Source organism: Lithobates pipiens, unplaced genomic scaffold, assembly GCF_037356315.1.
Source record: "Lithobates pipiens isolate NorthernLeopardFrog02 unplaced genomic scaffold, aLitPip1_a1.2 Scaffold_18, whole genome shotgun sequence".
Taxonomy (NCBI): domain Eukaryota; kingdom Metazoa; phylum Chordata; class Amphibia; order Anura; family Ranidae; genus Lithobates; species Lithobates pipiens.
The window spans coordinates 573258490-573274151 of record NW_027507758.1 but is presented as its reverse complement, the minus strand read 5'-3'; the positions used below and the strand labels follow the sequence as shown (position 1 = coordinate 573274151).

The window sequence follows — 15662 nt, the reverse complement described above, 5'->3', positions numbered from 1 at the left end:
TTTTTTTTGCTGCAGCATGTTCTATACATGCTACAGATGCTCCACTTTACAATCAGACTAAGGGGACATCCCCGCAGGCACTAAAGGATTTTTTTTTTGTTTCACTTTAATCATTAAAGTGATTGTAAAGCTAAATTTTTTAAAACAACAAACATATACTTACCTTCACTGTGCAGCTCATTTTGCACAGAGTGGCCCTGATCCTCCTCTTCTGGAGTCCCTCGGCAGCTCTCACAGCTCCTCCTCGCATCGTATAACCCCCTAGGAGAAGCACTCTCCCAGGGGGTTACCTTGAATGCATTAAGTAGAAAAAACATGAGGGTTCACAACCCCTTTAAAAATCACAGCTCCTGAAAAAAAAATTTTTTTTTTTTTTGCCTTGATACATGTATCACGTGGCAGTACCCGGACCCCATACCCCATTTATGACCAATTACTTGCATATAAGCCTTAAAAACTGGCACTTTTAATTTCTCATATACACGGTCTAAATACAAGCTCCATGTTCCTTTTTGTTCTTGAATCTTGGGGGCACAGATAACAAATAGCAAAACTTGCTTTCTGCTCTCTGTTGGACACAACAGTTCCCACTACTCTTGCATTTTACAACTCATTCATAAAATTCAGGCCACTGAATTGAACCTGAGGGTGCAGGGAGCAGTCCAATCATATAATTAAAACAATTCACGTGACTGGACTTTTCTCCTCCTTGCCTCTTTTTTATTTTCCATTCATTAACAAAAATAAAAATAAAAAAAAATGTGGCCTTGCTTGCTTTGAAGTCTTGGTTCAAGACATGCGCCAAACACATTTGTAAAACAAAATGCCAAGTTTCATAAATATACTGACTAAGGCCAGACTGCTGCTTTAAAAATAGGCCACTTAGTGCATTTTATTTCTTCCATTCTTCCATGATCTGTACAGGAATCCAGCATGCAGCAACAACTCCCGCACTTTGCCTCTGTGCAGGCAAATCCAGTAATAAAGACCAGTCACTGCTGCCATCTCTCCTTCTGCAGAGTGACTGGTCATTTATTTGCAGACAGCCTAGTAGATAACCCAGTTTTTTTGTATTTTAGGCAAGCCCAGAGTTTAATAATAAACAAAAAAAAAAACGTGTGTGTGTGTGTGTGTGTGTGTGTGTGTGTGTGTGTGTGTGTGTGTGTGTGTGTGTGTGTGTGTACACAACCCAAATTCTAAAACATTTGGGATACATAAAACAGAATGCATTTACTCATAAACCCATATTTTATTCACAATAGAAAATGTATAAACTGATAAAAATGTACCATTTTAAGAAAAAAATAAAATAAAGTATTTTTGAAATTGATGTCAGCAACACGTCTCAAAAAAAGTTTGAACAGGGCCGTGTTTACCACAGTGTAGCATCCCCTCTTTTTTCAACAATACTCTGTAAACATCTGAGACCAACTGCTGGTGTTTTGGGGGTGAAATGTTGTCCCATTCTTGCCCGATATGGGATTCTAATGGCTCAAAAGTCCTGGGTCTTCTTTATCGTATTTTTTTGTTTCAAGATTCGCAAAATATTTTTAATTGGTGAAAAGTCTGGACTGCAGGCAGGCCAGTTAAGCACCCGGACTCTTCTACTACGAAGCCATGCGTTGTCATAGATGCGGTATGCAGGTACCATTGTCTTGCTAAAATATACAAGGCCTTCCCTGAAAAAGACGTAGTCTGGATGGGATCATATGCTCCTTTAAAACTTTAATTCAACTTTAATCTATCACTCAGCATTGATGGTGCCTTTCAAGAGTGCTGATAACAAGTGGGAAGGTTCTTCTCCTCTTTAGGAGGCCCACGATTACCAAATAGAATGTCAAATTTTGATTCGGACCACAGAAGAGTTTTTTTTTTTTTTTACTTTGCAACAGACCATTTTAAATGAGCTTTGTTTGGCCCAGAGAAAATAGCAGCAGTTCTAGATCATGTTCAGATATGGCTTCTTTGCATGATGAAGCTTTACCTTGCATTTTTAGATGGCACTAAGAACTGTGTTCACAGACAGTGATTTTTGGAAGTATTCCTGAGCCCATGCAGTGATGTCCATCACGGAATCATTCGTGTTTTTAATGCCTTCTGAGGGCCAAGGATCGCAGGCATCCAATAGTGTTTCGGCCTTGGGCACAGAGATTTCTACAGATTCTCTGAATCTTGTGATTTTATGTATTGTAGATGATGATATATTTAACCTCTCAAGATGTGCGCTATAACCAAATTACTTTGTCAGGAGGCCGTCAATAGATGTCCTCCCATTTGCACGCTCCCCATGCAGGGCACGTGCAGTGTGCGCTGTGATCACTGAGTCAATGAGACATGGTTGATCACAGATCAGAGATCCCGGCCCCTTACCACATGATCAGCTGGTAGCCAATGACAGCTGATCACATGATTAAACAGAAGATCAGTAATCGTTTTTGTTTTCTCCTCACGCTGACAGCGTGAGAAGAAAAAAAAAAGCCGATCACCGGCTTCTGTTCAAAGGACATCGGTCCTGAAGAGGCACAGCCACCTCATCTGTGCCAACCAGTACCACTTGCCAATGCCCACGAATCAGTGGCCACCAGTGCATAACAGTGCCAGCAATCAGTGCCACCTATCAATGCCCACCAGTGGTGCCAGTGTCACCTACCTGTGCCCTTCAGTGCCACCTATCAATGCCCTTCAGTGCTGCCCATAAGTGCCACCTCAGTGCCCACCAATGCCACTTATCAGTGCAGCCTATCAGTGCCGCCTCATCAGAGTACATCAGTGAAGGAGACAAATTACCTGTTTACAAAAATTAACCCTTTCCCGCCGAGCGTACGCAGATCTGCGTACTCGGTTTCCGGGGGTTATACCGGGATGATGCCCGCACCTGCAGGCATCATCCCGGTACCGTTTTTTGCAGCAGGCGATTGGCTATCCAGGCATAACAACCGATGCGGCTAAAAGACGCTCGGCTGTTATGCCGTAGGAGCGGGAGGGGACGTCCCCCCCTCCCGCCGCCTCTCGCCGCTGTTACCGGTGCTCCCGCTCGATCGGGAGCACCGATTAGTGATCCGACGCCTCCGGCTGCTGCGGAGGAACTGGAACGAAGCCGTAATCGGCTTCGTTCCAGTCTCCTCATCGTAAACACGGAAGCGACGTCATGACGTCACTTCCCGTTTACTCGGCTGCCAATGGCGCCGGTTTTAAAAAAATATCCGGTATTCAGAATCGTCGTTTTCGGCGATCTGAATACATTGAAGTGTAAAGGAGGGGTGGGGGGTCTTTTAAACCCCCATCCCTCCATAAAGAGGACCTGTCACCACCTATTACTGTCACAAGGGATGTTTACATTCCTTGTGACAGCAATAAAAGTGATCAATTTATTTATTTTTTTTTTTAAACAATTTAGTAATTTTAAAATAAATAAAAAAATAAAATAAACATTTTTTAAAGCGCCCGCCGTCCCCGCGAAGCAAAGAAAACGCATACGGAAGTCGAGCCCGCATATGTAAACGGTGTTCAAATCACACATGTGAGGTATCGCCACAATCGTCAGAGCGAGAGCAATAATTCTAGCACTAGACCTCCTCTGTAACGCTAACCTGGTAACCGTAAAAAAAATTTTAAAGCGTCGCCTATTGAGATTTTTAGGTACCGTACTTTGTCATCAATCTACAAGTGCGCGCAATTATAAAGTGTGACATGTTTGGTATCTATTTACTCGGCGTAACATTATCTTTCACATTACGCAAAAAAATTGGGCTAATTTTACTGTTTTTTTTTTTTTTTATTCATGAAAGTGTCCCTTTTCCCAAAAAGTTGCGTTTAAAACACCACTGCGCAAATACCGTGTGACATAAAATATTGCAACAATCGCCGTTTTATTCTCTAGAGTCTCTGCTAAAAAAATATATATAATGTTTGGGGGTTCCAAGTAATTTTCTAGCAAAAAATATGGATTTTAACTTGTAAACACCAAATTCCAAAAATAGGCTTAGTCATGAAAGGGTTAATAACAACATATAATATAGTTTTGTATTTTTTTATTATTCGGTCTTTAATTTTTTTTTAACAAAAAATAAAAAACCCAGAGGTGATGAAATACCACCAAAAGAAAGCTCCATTTGTGGGAAAAAAATGATAAAAATGTAATTTGGGTACAGTGTTGTATGACCGCGCAACTGTCGTTCAAAGGGGGACAGAGCTAAAAGCTGAAAATTGGTGTAAGCAGGATGGGGGTTTAGGTGCCCAGTAAGCAAGTGGTTAAAAGGTCTTTGCAATTTTGCATTAAGCATTATTCTAAAATTGACGCAGCTTTTTCCAGATTGGTGAACCTCTGCCCATCTTTACTTTTGAGACACTATGACTCTCTAAAATGCTCCTTTTATACCCAATCAAGTTACTGATCTGTTTCCAAATAACCTAATTAGTTGCAAAATGTTCTTCCAGCTCTTCCTTGTTAGTACCACTTAAGCTAGCCATACATTGTACAATTTTCTTATTCAATTTCCTTTGGATTTACTTTAGTGTTGCTGCCATCGATTACAAAATGTCCTTAATTTTTCTTAAAAATTATACATTTTCTAAGTTTAAACATTTTGTTTTTCTATTGTGAATAAAATAAGGGTTTACAACATTTTTATGTACATTTTACCCAACATTCTATTTATACTTCCAACTTAGCAGGGTACATTGAAAGTTTTAAAAAGGATCCTTATATCATTTTTTGGGGGAAGGAGGGCAGTGTGGGCAGTTGCTGTACTGTGACATGCTACACTTTAAACATGGGTGTAACAAAACAAGTTACAGCCGGTGAACTTATACTTTAAACTTTGCACTTTCATATATTCTCTGATCAACTCATAAATCAGTGAATCACAAACCGTTTGAAGAGCTATTCTTGAGCTCACTAACCTGATTGGAAGACATGTTTTCTGACTTCATCAATGAGGAGTAACTCCTGTGGAAAGAAGAGTAAGAATGTTATTGCAAAAGGCAGAGATTTTTTTATAAAAGGACCGTAAGGCTTGTGTCAATCGATGACATCAATTTGACAAAGATCATTCAGAATTCACTGACAAGTTCATTGGCCTGCAGCCAACCTCCTTCTGACCTGCTTCAAGATAGTTTTGCATGCCTATAGGCTTGTATGGGAATGCAAAAGCAGCTTGAAGTGAATAAAAGCCCACTGATACAAGTGCCTTACATTTACAGAATTTAGTTGGGTTATTGTTCGCCCTGCAGAAGATGACTGGAGAGATATCCAGGCTTTTTCCTGTTATCCAGAAATAGGGGTGGTAACTTAACTTCTTCCTAAAGGCGGCCATACATGAATCGATATTGGGCCAGTTCAGCAGGAACTGGCCGAGATTCGATCTATCGGCAGGCTGGATGTACTGAAGTTAATCCATCGATCGACTTGGGTACAACCAGCCTGTCAGATTTTTTATATGTGATCACTGCTGGTGGCTATGGGCACTAGCGGTAATCATGTTTCGCTGATCGGGAAAGCGCCTCCCCTGCCCTCTCCCCAAGGATTTAAATAAAAGCAGTACTGCAGATTTATTATTAAATATATCAAATGTGTATATCCCCTATCCTAATTTACCAACAAAAGGACACGAAAATCCCAAATGCTTCTGGCTACCATAGAAGTCATCAGGCTTACAGCCATCCAGACTGCCGTTAGCAGAAAGCCAAAGGCTAAACTGCAGCCATAAGCTGGTTTGAACTCCTTGACTGGCACGATGCATAAGATATGTCCTTGCCAGCCAAAAGGTTTGAGGTGCCAGGACACAAGTGATCCAAGCTAGCACAGGGCATATGAAGACCTCTCACAAATCTGGTAAATGGCAAGTGGCATGTCACTATAGAAGAAGCAAGGGTTATAAATGCCTGTCATTAATATCACTTCTCACAAAAGACCCATATGTCTGCAGAGCTGCTACACAGACTCTTTTTCTGGTACAATAGTTTTTATTTGGTTAAACAAAACCAATTTACTGTCTTGAGGAGAAGAAAGAAAAAAAATGATCCCAGGCAGGGGAACAAACATCAAATCATTTGTGAATAAAAACAAAACACATCTCCAATGTTTCAAAGCGAGTAGTAGAAGCATCCGGTACAAGTGGGGGCCGAGACAAGGTGAGGCAGCGGGGGTGAGATTGTCGTCCCATGGTGGGGGAGAGGGGGGGTTAGGAGGAGCGGGAAAGGAGGAAAAAAAAAAAAAAAAAAGTGTGGGTGGGGTTGGGTTAGCTGGCATGGGAAGGAATAAGGGAGCAAGGGGTGGAGCAGAATGGAGGAGGAGCAAGGGTGAGAACAAAGTAGAACAAGAAAGGAAGGAAGGAAAGAGATATGGGCCTAGGCAGGAGGTGAAGAAGAGATGATTAAGACAGCAATAGAAAAAGATGAAGGCTTAGGCCTAAAGAGAGAGAGGGAACCTGAGGGTTAGATGATACACCAACGTGGTCCTGAATACCCAAACTGGCCGGGGGCAGAGTGGGGAGAGCATAGGTCCACCAGGGATTTCATACTTTAAAAGAGGGAGTCCACTGGAAAAAAAAAAATATTAAAAGCCAGCAGCTATAAATACTACAGCTGCTGACTTTTAATAAATGGACACTCACCTGTCCCGGGGTCCAGCGACGTCGGCAGCCAAGGCCGATCAATCGCTCGGCTCTCGGCTGCTGCCACCGCCATTCTTGGTGAGGGAATCAGGAAGTTTCACTTCCCCGATCCCTACTGCTCATGCGCCAGTCGCGCAGCGCAATGGGAATTGTCTGCGCTGTCTCTGGGACCCGTGTGTGTCCCATCAGACAGCGCGCCGGGACAGGAAGAAGCATAGACTCCCATGGAAGTCTATGCCCGGAAGTGGGTGCAAATACCTGTCTTAGACAGGTACCTGCACACCCTCTCCCTGAAAGGTGCCAACTGTGACACCAGGGGGGGAGGGTTCCGATGAGCGGAAGTTCCACTTTAGGGTTAGAACTTAGAATTAGAGTCATGAAGTATACTGGTCATCTTCTTGTGCAACGAGGGTAGTCAGAAGGCTCTTCACCTCTGTAAACCCAACCAAGGGCCTTCTCCAGGCTACGGCAATAGCACACTTTGTGGCAATAAAGAGGTAGGTGGCCAATTTTTGTTGATGTGAGAAAAGGCCTGGGAAGGGGCAGTGAAGAAGTGCACGCCGGGCGTCTTTATGGAAGGGTACATGAAAAAGTATTGAGTAGGCCATAGACACTGGGCCAGAATCAAACGTGGGCAAGACCACCAAATATGGATCTTGTCTACGTGCTGGCCACACCCCCTGAAACATATATCATTATATGATGGGTTAGAATGGACTATAGGGGCCAGGACCCAATATCAGTGGAAGAGAACTTCATAGGTTGCTTCCACGGTGACCATGTTGAAGGAACATTTGGCTACGGATGACCAGGCCCTGCTCCAGTCCTCTAGATCTATAGTGACCACCAAGTCTCTTTCCCATTTAGAAACGTATGAGTGGTAGCAAAATAAACTCCCTCATTCAAGGAGGAGTAAACAGAGGAGATGATTCCCCAGGAGCCAGGTGAGTGAAGTCCGATATGTTCAAAGGTCTTCGTTTGAAAGGGAAACGAAGAGCACACTCTTTTTCAGTGCCTTAGCACTAAGCGTAGCAAAGTATATTCTCTGCTGTCGGCTCCCATTAGTATCTGTCATTAGCCTGTGTGTTAGTAACACAACCCAGAATTTACAGGGACACTCCAAGAGCCAGGAAATAAAACCCCTGGCAGTGTGCAGTATGGCATTCTAAAGCACGTTTGTGCTACTAAACACACACTGCATTTCATAAGACTTTCGCCATCTAGTGGCCATAGGACTAATTTCCTTTAAAAGTTTTTAACCACTTCAATACCGGGCACTTAAACACCTTCCTGCCCAGACCAATTTTGAGCTTTCAGCGCTGTCGCACTTTGAATGACAATTGCGCGGTCATGCTACACTGTACCCAAATGAAATTTTTATCATTTTTTTCCCACAAATAGAGCTTTCTTTTGGTGGTATTTATCACCTCTACGGTTTTTATTTTTTGCGCTACAAATAAAAAAATACCGAAAATTCTGAAAAAAAAAATGTTTTTTTTTTTGTTTCAGTTTCAAAACTTTGTAAATAAGTACGTTTTCTCCTTCACGGATGGGCACTGATGGGGCTACACTGATGGGCACTGATAAGGCGGCACTGATGGGCACCAATGAAGTGGCACTGATGAGATGGCATTGATGGACACTGATAGGCGACACTGATGGGCATGGATGGGCGGCACAGATGGGCACGGATGGGCGGCACAGATGGGCACGGGTGGGCGGCACAGATGGGCACGGGTAGGCGGCACAGATGGGCACGGGTAGGCGGCACAGATGGGCACGGGTAGGCGGCACGGGTGGGCACGGGTAGGCGGCACGGGTGGGCACGGGTAGGCGGCACGGGTGGGCACTGATAGGCGGCACGGGTGGGCACTGATAGGCGGCACGGGTGGGCACTGATAGGCGGCACGGGTGGGCACTGATAGGCGGCACGGGTGGGCACTGATAGGCGGCACGGGTGGGCACTGATAGGCGGCACGGGTGGGCACTGATAGGCGGCACGGGTGGGCACTGATAGGCGGCACAGGTGGGCACTGATAGGCGGCACAGGTGGGCACTGATAGGCGGCACAGGTGGGCACTGATAGGCGGCACAGGTGGGCACTGATAGGCGGCACAGGTGGGCACTGATAGGCGGCACAGGTGGGCACTGATAGGCGGCACAGGTGGGCACTGATAGGCGGCACAGGTGGGCACTGATAGGCGGCACAGGTGGGCACTGATAGGCGGCACAGGTGGGCACTGATAGGCGGCACAGGTGGGCACTGATAGGCGGCACAGGTGGGCACTGATAGGCGGCACAGGTGGGCACTGATAGGCGGCACAGGTGGGCACTGATAGGCGGCACAGGTGGGCACTGATAGGCGGCACAGGTGGGCACTGATAGGCGGCACAGGTGGGCACTCAGCAGCAGCACAGGTGGGCACTGATAGGCGGCACAGGTGGGCACTCAGCAGCAGCACAGGTGGGCACTCAGCAGCAGCACAGGTGGGCACTCAGCAGCAGCACAGGTGGGCACTCAGCAGCAGCACAGGTGGGCACTCAGCAGCAGCACAGGTGGGCACTCAGCAGCAGCACAGGTGGGCACTCAGCAGCAGCACAGGTGGGCACTCAGCAGCAGCACAGGTGGGCACTCAGCAGCAGCACAGGTGGGCACTCAGCAGCAGCACAGGTGGGCACTCAGCAGCAGCACAGGTGGGCACTCAGCAGCAGCACAGGTGGGCACTCAGCAGCAGCACAGGTGGGCACTCAGCAGCAGCACAGGTGGGCACTCAGCAGCAGCACAGGTGGGCACTCAGCAGCAGCACAGGTGGGCACTCAGCAGCAGCACAGGTGGGCACTCAGCAGCAGCACAGGTGGGCACTCAGCAGCAGCACAGGTGGGCACTCAGCAGCAGCACAGGTGGGCACTCAGCAGCAGCACAGGTGGGCACTCAGCAGCAGCACAGGTGGGCACTCAGCAGCAGCACAGGTGGGCACTCAGCAGCAGCACAGGTGGGCACTCAGCAGCAGCACAGGTGGGCACTCAGCAGCAGCACAGGTGGGCACTCAGCAGCAGCACAGGTGGGCACTCAGCAGCAGCACAGGTGGGCACTCAGCAGCAGCACAGGTGGGCACTCAGCAGCAGCACAGGTGGGCACTCAGCAGCAGCACAGGTGGGCACTCAGCAGCAGCACAGGTGGGCACTCAGCAGCAGCACAGGTGGGCACTCAGCAGCAGCACAGGTGGGCACTCAGCAGCAGCACAGGTGGGCACTCAGCAGCAGCACAGGTGGGCACTCAGCAGCAGCACAGGTGGGCACTCAGCAGCAGCACAGGTGGGCACTCAGCAGCAGCACAGGTGGGCACTCAGCAGCAGCACAGGTGGGCACTCAGCAGCAGCACAGGTGGGCACTCAGCAGCAGCACAGGTGGGCACTCAGCAGCAGCACAGGTGGGCACTCAGCAGCAGCACAGGTGGGCACTCAGCAGCAGCACAGGTGGGCACTCAGCAGCAGCACAGGTGGGCACTCAGCAGCAGCACAGGTGGGCACTCAGCAGCAGCACAGGTGGGCACTCAGCAGCAGCACAGGTGGGCACTCAGCAGCAGCACAGGTGGGCACTCAGCAGCAGCACAGGTGGGCACTCAGCAGCAGCACAGGTGGGCACTCAGCAGCAGCACAGGTGGGCACTCAGCAGCAGCACAGGTGGGCACTCAGCAGCAGCACAGGTGGGCACTCAGCAGCAGCACAGGTGGGCACTCAGCAGCAGCACAGGTGGGCACTCAGCAGCAGCACAGGTGGGCACTCAGCAGCAGCACAGGTGGGCACTCAGCAGCAGCACAGGTGGGCACTCAGCAGCAGCACAGGTGGGCACTCAGCAGCAGCACAGGTGGGCACTCAGCAGCAGCACAGGTGGGCACTCAGCAGCAGCACAGGTGGGCACTCAGCAGCAGCACAGGTGGGCACTCAGCAGCAGCACAGGTGGGCACTCAGCAGCAGCACAGGTGGGCACTCAGCAGCAGCACAGGTGGGCACTCAGCAGCAGCACAGGTGGGCACTCAGCAGCAGCACAGGTGGGCACTCAGCAGCAGCACAGGTGGGCACTCAGCAGCAGCACAGGTGGGCACTCAGCAGCAGCACAGGTGGGCACTCAGCAGCAGCACAGGTGGGCACTCAGCAGCAGCACAGGTGGGCACTCAGCAGCAGCACAGGTGGGCACTCAGCAGCAGCACAGGTGGGCACTCAGCAGCAGCACAGGTGGGCACTCAGCAGCAGCACAGGTGGGCACTCAGCAGCAGCACAGGTGGGCACTCAGCAGCGCAGGTGTTATACTGTACTAATGGATGCCAATCAGTGCCAAACAATAATGCATGCCAATCAGTGATGCCCATTGTGGGCACTGATTGCCATCCATTATGGGCACTGATTGGCATCCATTGTGCCTGACTGGCATCCCTGGTGGTCTAGGGAGGATTACCTCTGCTGGGCATCCCTGGTGGCGTCCCTGGTGGTCCAGTGTGGGCATCCTCGGGGGGGCTGTGCTGATAATCGATCAGCACAGACCCCCCCTGTCAGAGGAGCAGCCGATCGGCTCTCCTCTACTCGCGTCTGACAGACGCGAGTGAGGAAAAGCCGATCACCGGCTCTTCCCATTTACACTGTGATCAGCCGTGATTGGACACGGCTGATCACGTGGTAAAGAGTCCCAGTCGGAGACTCTTTACCGAGATCGTAGTTGCCGGGTGTCAGACTGACACCCCGCAACAACGATCGCCGCGATGCGCGCCCCCGGGGGGCTCATAATCCTGATCACGTCATATGACGTCCGGTTAGGATTATGAAACCACTTTGCCGCCGTCTATTTGTAATAGGGCGGGCGGCAAGTGGTTAAGTACGTTTTTTTTAGTATTTAAACCAGTGATGGCTAATTTACTTGATATAGGGAGCCTCAAGTGTGGCCCGTGACTTGACCAAAGGGCCGCACATGATATTCAGTGAATGTAAAGCTACAGAAAGCGGTCAGAGACTTAAGAAATGTAACAGGAGACAATCAGACTGCACACATCGTATGGGCAGCATTAGTAGCTTAGTGGTAAGCATTTCAGCCTTGTGGCACATCTTGGTTCAAATCCCAGCCAGGACAGCGTCTGCATGGAATTTGTGTGCGTTTGCCCCAGGTACATTGGTTTCCAAAGACATGCAGTTAGATAAATTGGCTCAGGTCCAGCTTAGCCATAGTGTTAGTGTGTGTCCAGCCATTACAACTTTAAGGCTGGGTTCAAACTATTGCAAATTGGATATGGATTTCCCTGCATCCAATTCACATGATAGGAGAGTGTGACCAGCTCTCTATAGAGTGCAGACAACTCCAGTGTGGCCACGGAGCATACAGCAGAAGAGTCCTTTGTGTCTTTGGCTCAGTTTCAGGTTCAAATTCTAGCTAAAAAGTTAGACCTGACACAGTGAATAGGGATGCACCGGACCCCTGCTGTGCCCCGCACACAGTGTGAACCCAGCCTTATAACACTTTCACATGCAGCCCCCTTTTGTCCCTAACTGCAGGTAACTGCCGGATGTGCAGATACATGTGAACAGGGACAGCTTTGCTTTGTACAGGCTAAACTGCTGCAGTTTTTCGCATACACCTGTGACTCCAACCACTGAATCCACAGTATACCACTAATGGCCCATGTGAACGAGACCTTAACAAAGAAAATGTCAAACGAGATTAGATTTAGCTCTGTCCAAAATAAAGTATACAAAAACATAAAACTTTAACCTTTTGAAAAAATAAAGCCACAAACCATTTACATCTACACAGGGTGTGTATGGGTTTTAAAATGCATTGCATTAAGGCAACCCATTCAATTCAATAGACTGCAACAGCCTGAAAATCAGACCTGCACCACTTCTTCCAATGCAGCCCACCACAATGTAAATCGTGAATTACTGTGTGTTGTGGGGAGCTGCAATGCGGGGGCGGGGGGGGGGGGTTATTTTCTGAATTGAAAATGAATGCCAATGCACTAGCAGGGGTTTCCAAACTACAGCCTTCCAGTTGTTCACGAACTACGACTCCCATCATGTATAGTCATTTCTGTGAATGTCAGAGTTTTACAATACCTCATGGGATGTGTAGTTCTGCAACAGCTGGAGGGTCCTAGTTACCACACAGCATAGGCGTGAATGGTCCCCTAAAGGCTCTCTTGCTTATTTCACACTACGAGATGAACAAGGGCACCCTAAGGCCAAGCTCAAGATGCATGCAGTTACAAAGAATGATGTACCTCAGATCCTCCATCTCTTTCTTCTTCTTCACCTCTTCCTTCTCTCTCTTCTTTACCTCCTGAATCTGAGCCTTTTTCTCATTCCTCTCCTCCCGATCTCGCGATTCCTTCTCTGCTGCCAGGTCTGGAGAACGTTCAACTTTTGTCTTTTCCAGACGATTTAGAATCTCGTTCAATTTCTTCTCCACAGTCACAGTTTTCACCTAATGAATAACACCCAACCAATGAAGACATAGTACAAAAAAATATGGCAGATGTGGGTTTCTGAAGTATTGGTTAAATCACTCACTTAAAAAAAATGCACCCATATATGACCAATCTAAGCATTCATTAGATGACGCCGATCCAAATGGCTCTGTACCCTGTGATCATTGTGATGACCAATCACGGTGATCACAAACATAAACAAAGACTCTAGTGTTTACATTAGAGATCCCTCTCCTTCCTCCTGCGGTGGAAGAAGGTAAGCGGGGATTTGTAAAGGAAGATTCATGACTCAAGGGATCCTGCCAAAAAAACAAAACAAAACAAAAAATGTTTACAGCCTTATTCCACAATGGATTCAATTCATTATTTTCCTCAAAAATTCTTCAAACAATAACTCATAATGGCAACATGAAAGAAGTTTTTTTAAATCTTGGCAAATTTATAAAAAAATATAAAAAATCACCAAGTATTCATGACCTTTGCCATGACACTCAAAATTGAGCTCAGGTGCGTCCTATTTCCACTGATCACCCTTGAGATGTTTCTACAACTTGATTGGAGTCCACCTGTGGTAAATTCAGTTGATTGGACATGATTTGGAAAGGCGCACACCTGTCTATATAAGATCCCACAGTTAACAGTGCATGTCAGAGCACAAACCAATCTATGAAGTCCAAAGAACTGTCGGTAGACCTCCGAGACAGGATTGTATCTAGGCACAGATCTGGGGAAGAGTACAGAAAAGTTTCTGCCGCATTGAACGTTCCAAAGAGCACAGTGGCCTCCATCATCCACAAATGGAAGAGGTTTGGAACCACCAGGACTCTTATAGAGCAGGCCGCTCAGCCAAACTGAGCAATCAGGGGAGAAGGGCCTTAGTCCGAGAGGTGATCAAGAACCTGATGGTTACTCAGACAGAGCTCCAGTGTTTCTGTGGAGAGAGGAGAACCTTCCAGCAGAACAACCATCTCTGTAGCACTCCACCAATCAGGCCTGTATGGTAGAGTGGCCAGACCGAAACCACTCCTCAGTAAAAGGCACATGGCAGCCCGTCTGGAGTTTGCCAAAAGGCACCTGAAGGACTCTGACCATGAGAAACAAAATTATCTGGTATGACGACACACAGATTGAACTCTTTGGCTTGCATGGCAAGGGTCAAATCTGGAGGATACCAGGCACCGCTCATTATCTGGCCAATACCATCCCTACAGTGAAGCATGGTGGTGGCAGCATCATGTTGTGGGGATGGTTTTCAAGGGCAGGAAATAGGAGACTAGTCAGGATTGAGGGAAAGATGAATGCTGCAATGTACAGAGACATCCTTGATGAAAACCTGTTCCAGAGCACTCTGGACCTCAGACTGGGGTGAAGATTCATCTTTCAACTGGACAACGACCCTAAGAACACAGCCAAGATAACAAAAGAAGTCAACTCTTTGAATGTCCCCGAGTGGCCGAGCCAGAGCCCAGACTTGAACATCCCTGGAGAGATCTAAAAATGGCTGTGCACTGACGCTCCCCATCCAACCTGATGGTATTTGAGAGGTTCTGCAAAAGAAGAATGGGAGAAACTGCCCAGAAAACAGGTGTGCCAAGCCTGTAGCATCATACTCCAAAAGTCTTGAGGCTATAATTGGTGCCAAAGGTGCTTCAACAAAGTATTGAGCAAAGGCTATGAATACTTCTGTACATGGGATTATTTTCTTTTTAATAAATATGCAAAGATTTCAAACAAACTTCTTTCACATTGCCATTATGGAATATTATTTGTAGAATCGAGAGGAAAATAATGAATTTAATCAATTTTGGAATAAGGCCGTAACAAAGTGTGAAAAAAGTGGAGCGCTGTGAATACTTTCCGGATGCACTGTATAAAACCATTACACATACCCTTTAAAATATGACTCTAGAAAAAAAAAGTTCTGGAGAACAAAGAACAGTACCAAATTCTTCTACGTTATAAACTGATCAGCTATAGAAAGAACAGGAGAACCTAAAAGCTGGCACCTGGTGGTGCTACACATAATCCTGTTTTCATTGCAGAGTGGCCTAGAAGCCTACAAACTTTTTTGGCAATCAATAGCAGTGTTCTGCTCAAAAGTCCTCCCTTGACCAAATAAGAGTTAATAGGCACGTTACAATTAAAGCTGAGCTTTAGGCTGGGTTCACTGGTACCACAAACGCTCCGACATTAGGAGCTCATGTCGCATGACTGTGAAAATCAATGTTTTCCTATGGGAGCATCTTAACTGGACTTTGAAAATGCTCCCTGCACTACTTTGGTCCGACCTTAGTCCTACTTCAGCCCATTGAATATCATTGAAGTCAGATCAAAGTAGGATCCTTGTCATAACCATCAGACTTGTGACATTCGACATGGTGATTACAGCAGCAGTAAAAAGAATTTATGTAACTCTGGGATTGTATTGATTGGTCAAAGAACAAGTCGTACTATCTCAAAGTCGGAAAAAAATCGTATCTTGTTCATTCAAGTCGGAATGGAAGTAGGACAGATGTAGCAGGGCAAAGTAGGATGATAGTAGTACAACAGTCATGTCGTATCAGTGTGAACCCAGCC

General features: G+C 47.1%; 1 protein-coding gene across 2 annotated transcripts in view; it reads right to left on the bottom strand.

The window, feature by feature from the left end:
• The window catches only part of CCDC25 (coiled-coil domain containing 25), a 38022-nt gene that overhangs the window by 957 nt on the left and 21403 nt on the right, over positions 1-15662 (bottom strand). For both annotated transcript variants that reach the window (XM_077489039.1, XM_077489040.1), the window contains exons 8-9: positions 12879-13081; positions 4903-4948 (exon numbers count right to left, since the gene is read on the bottom strand). In XM_077489039.1, coding sequence (XP_077345165.1) covers positions 4903-4948; positions 12879-13081 — 249 coding nt within the window. The remainder of the gene's footprint in view (positions 1-4902; positions 4949-12878; positions 13082-15662) is intronic.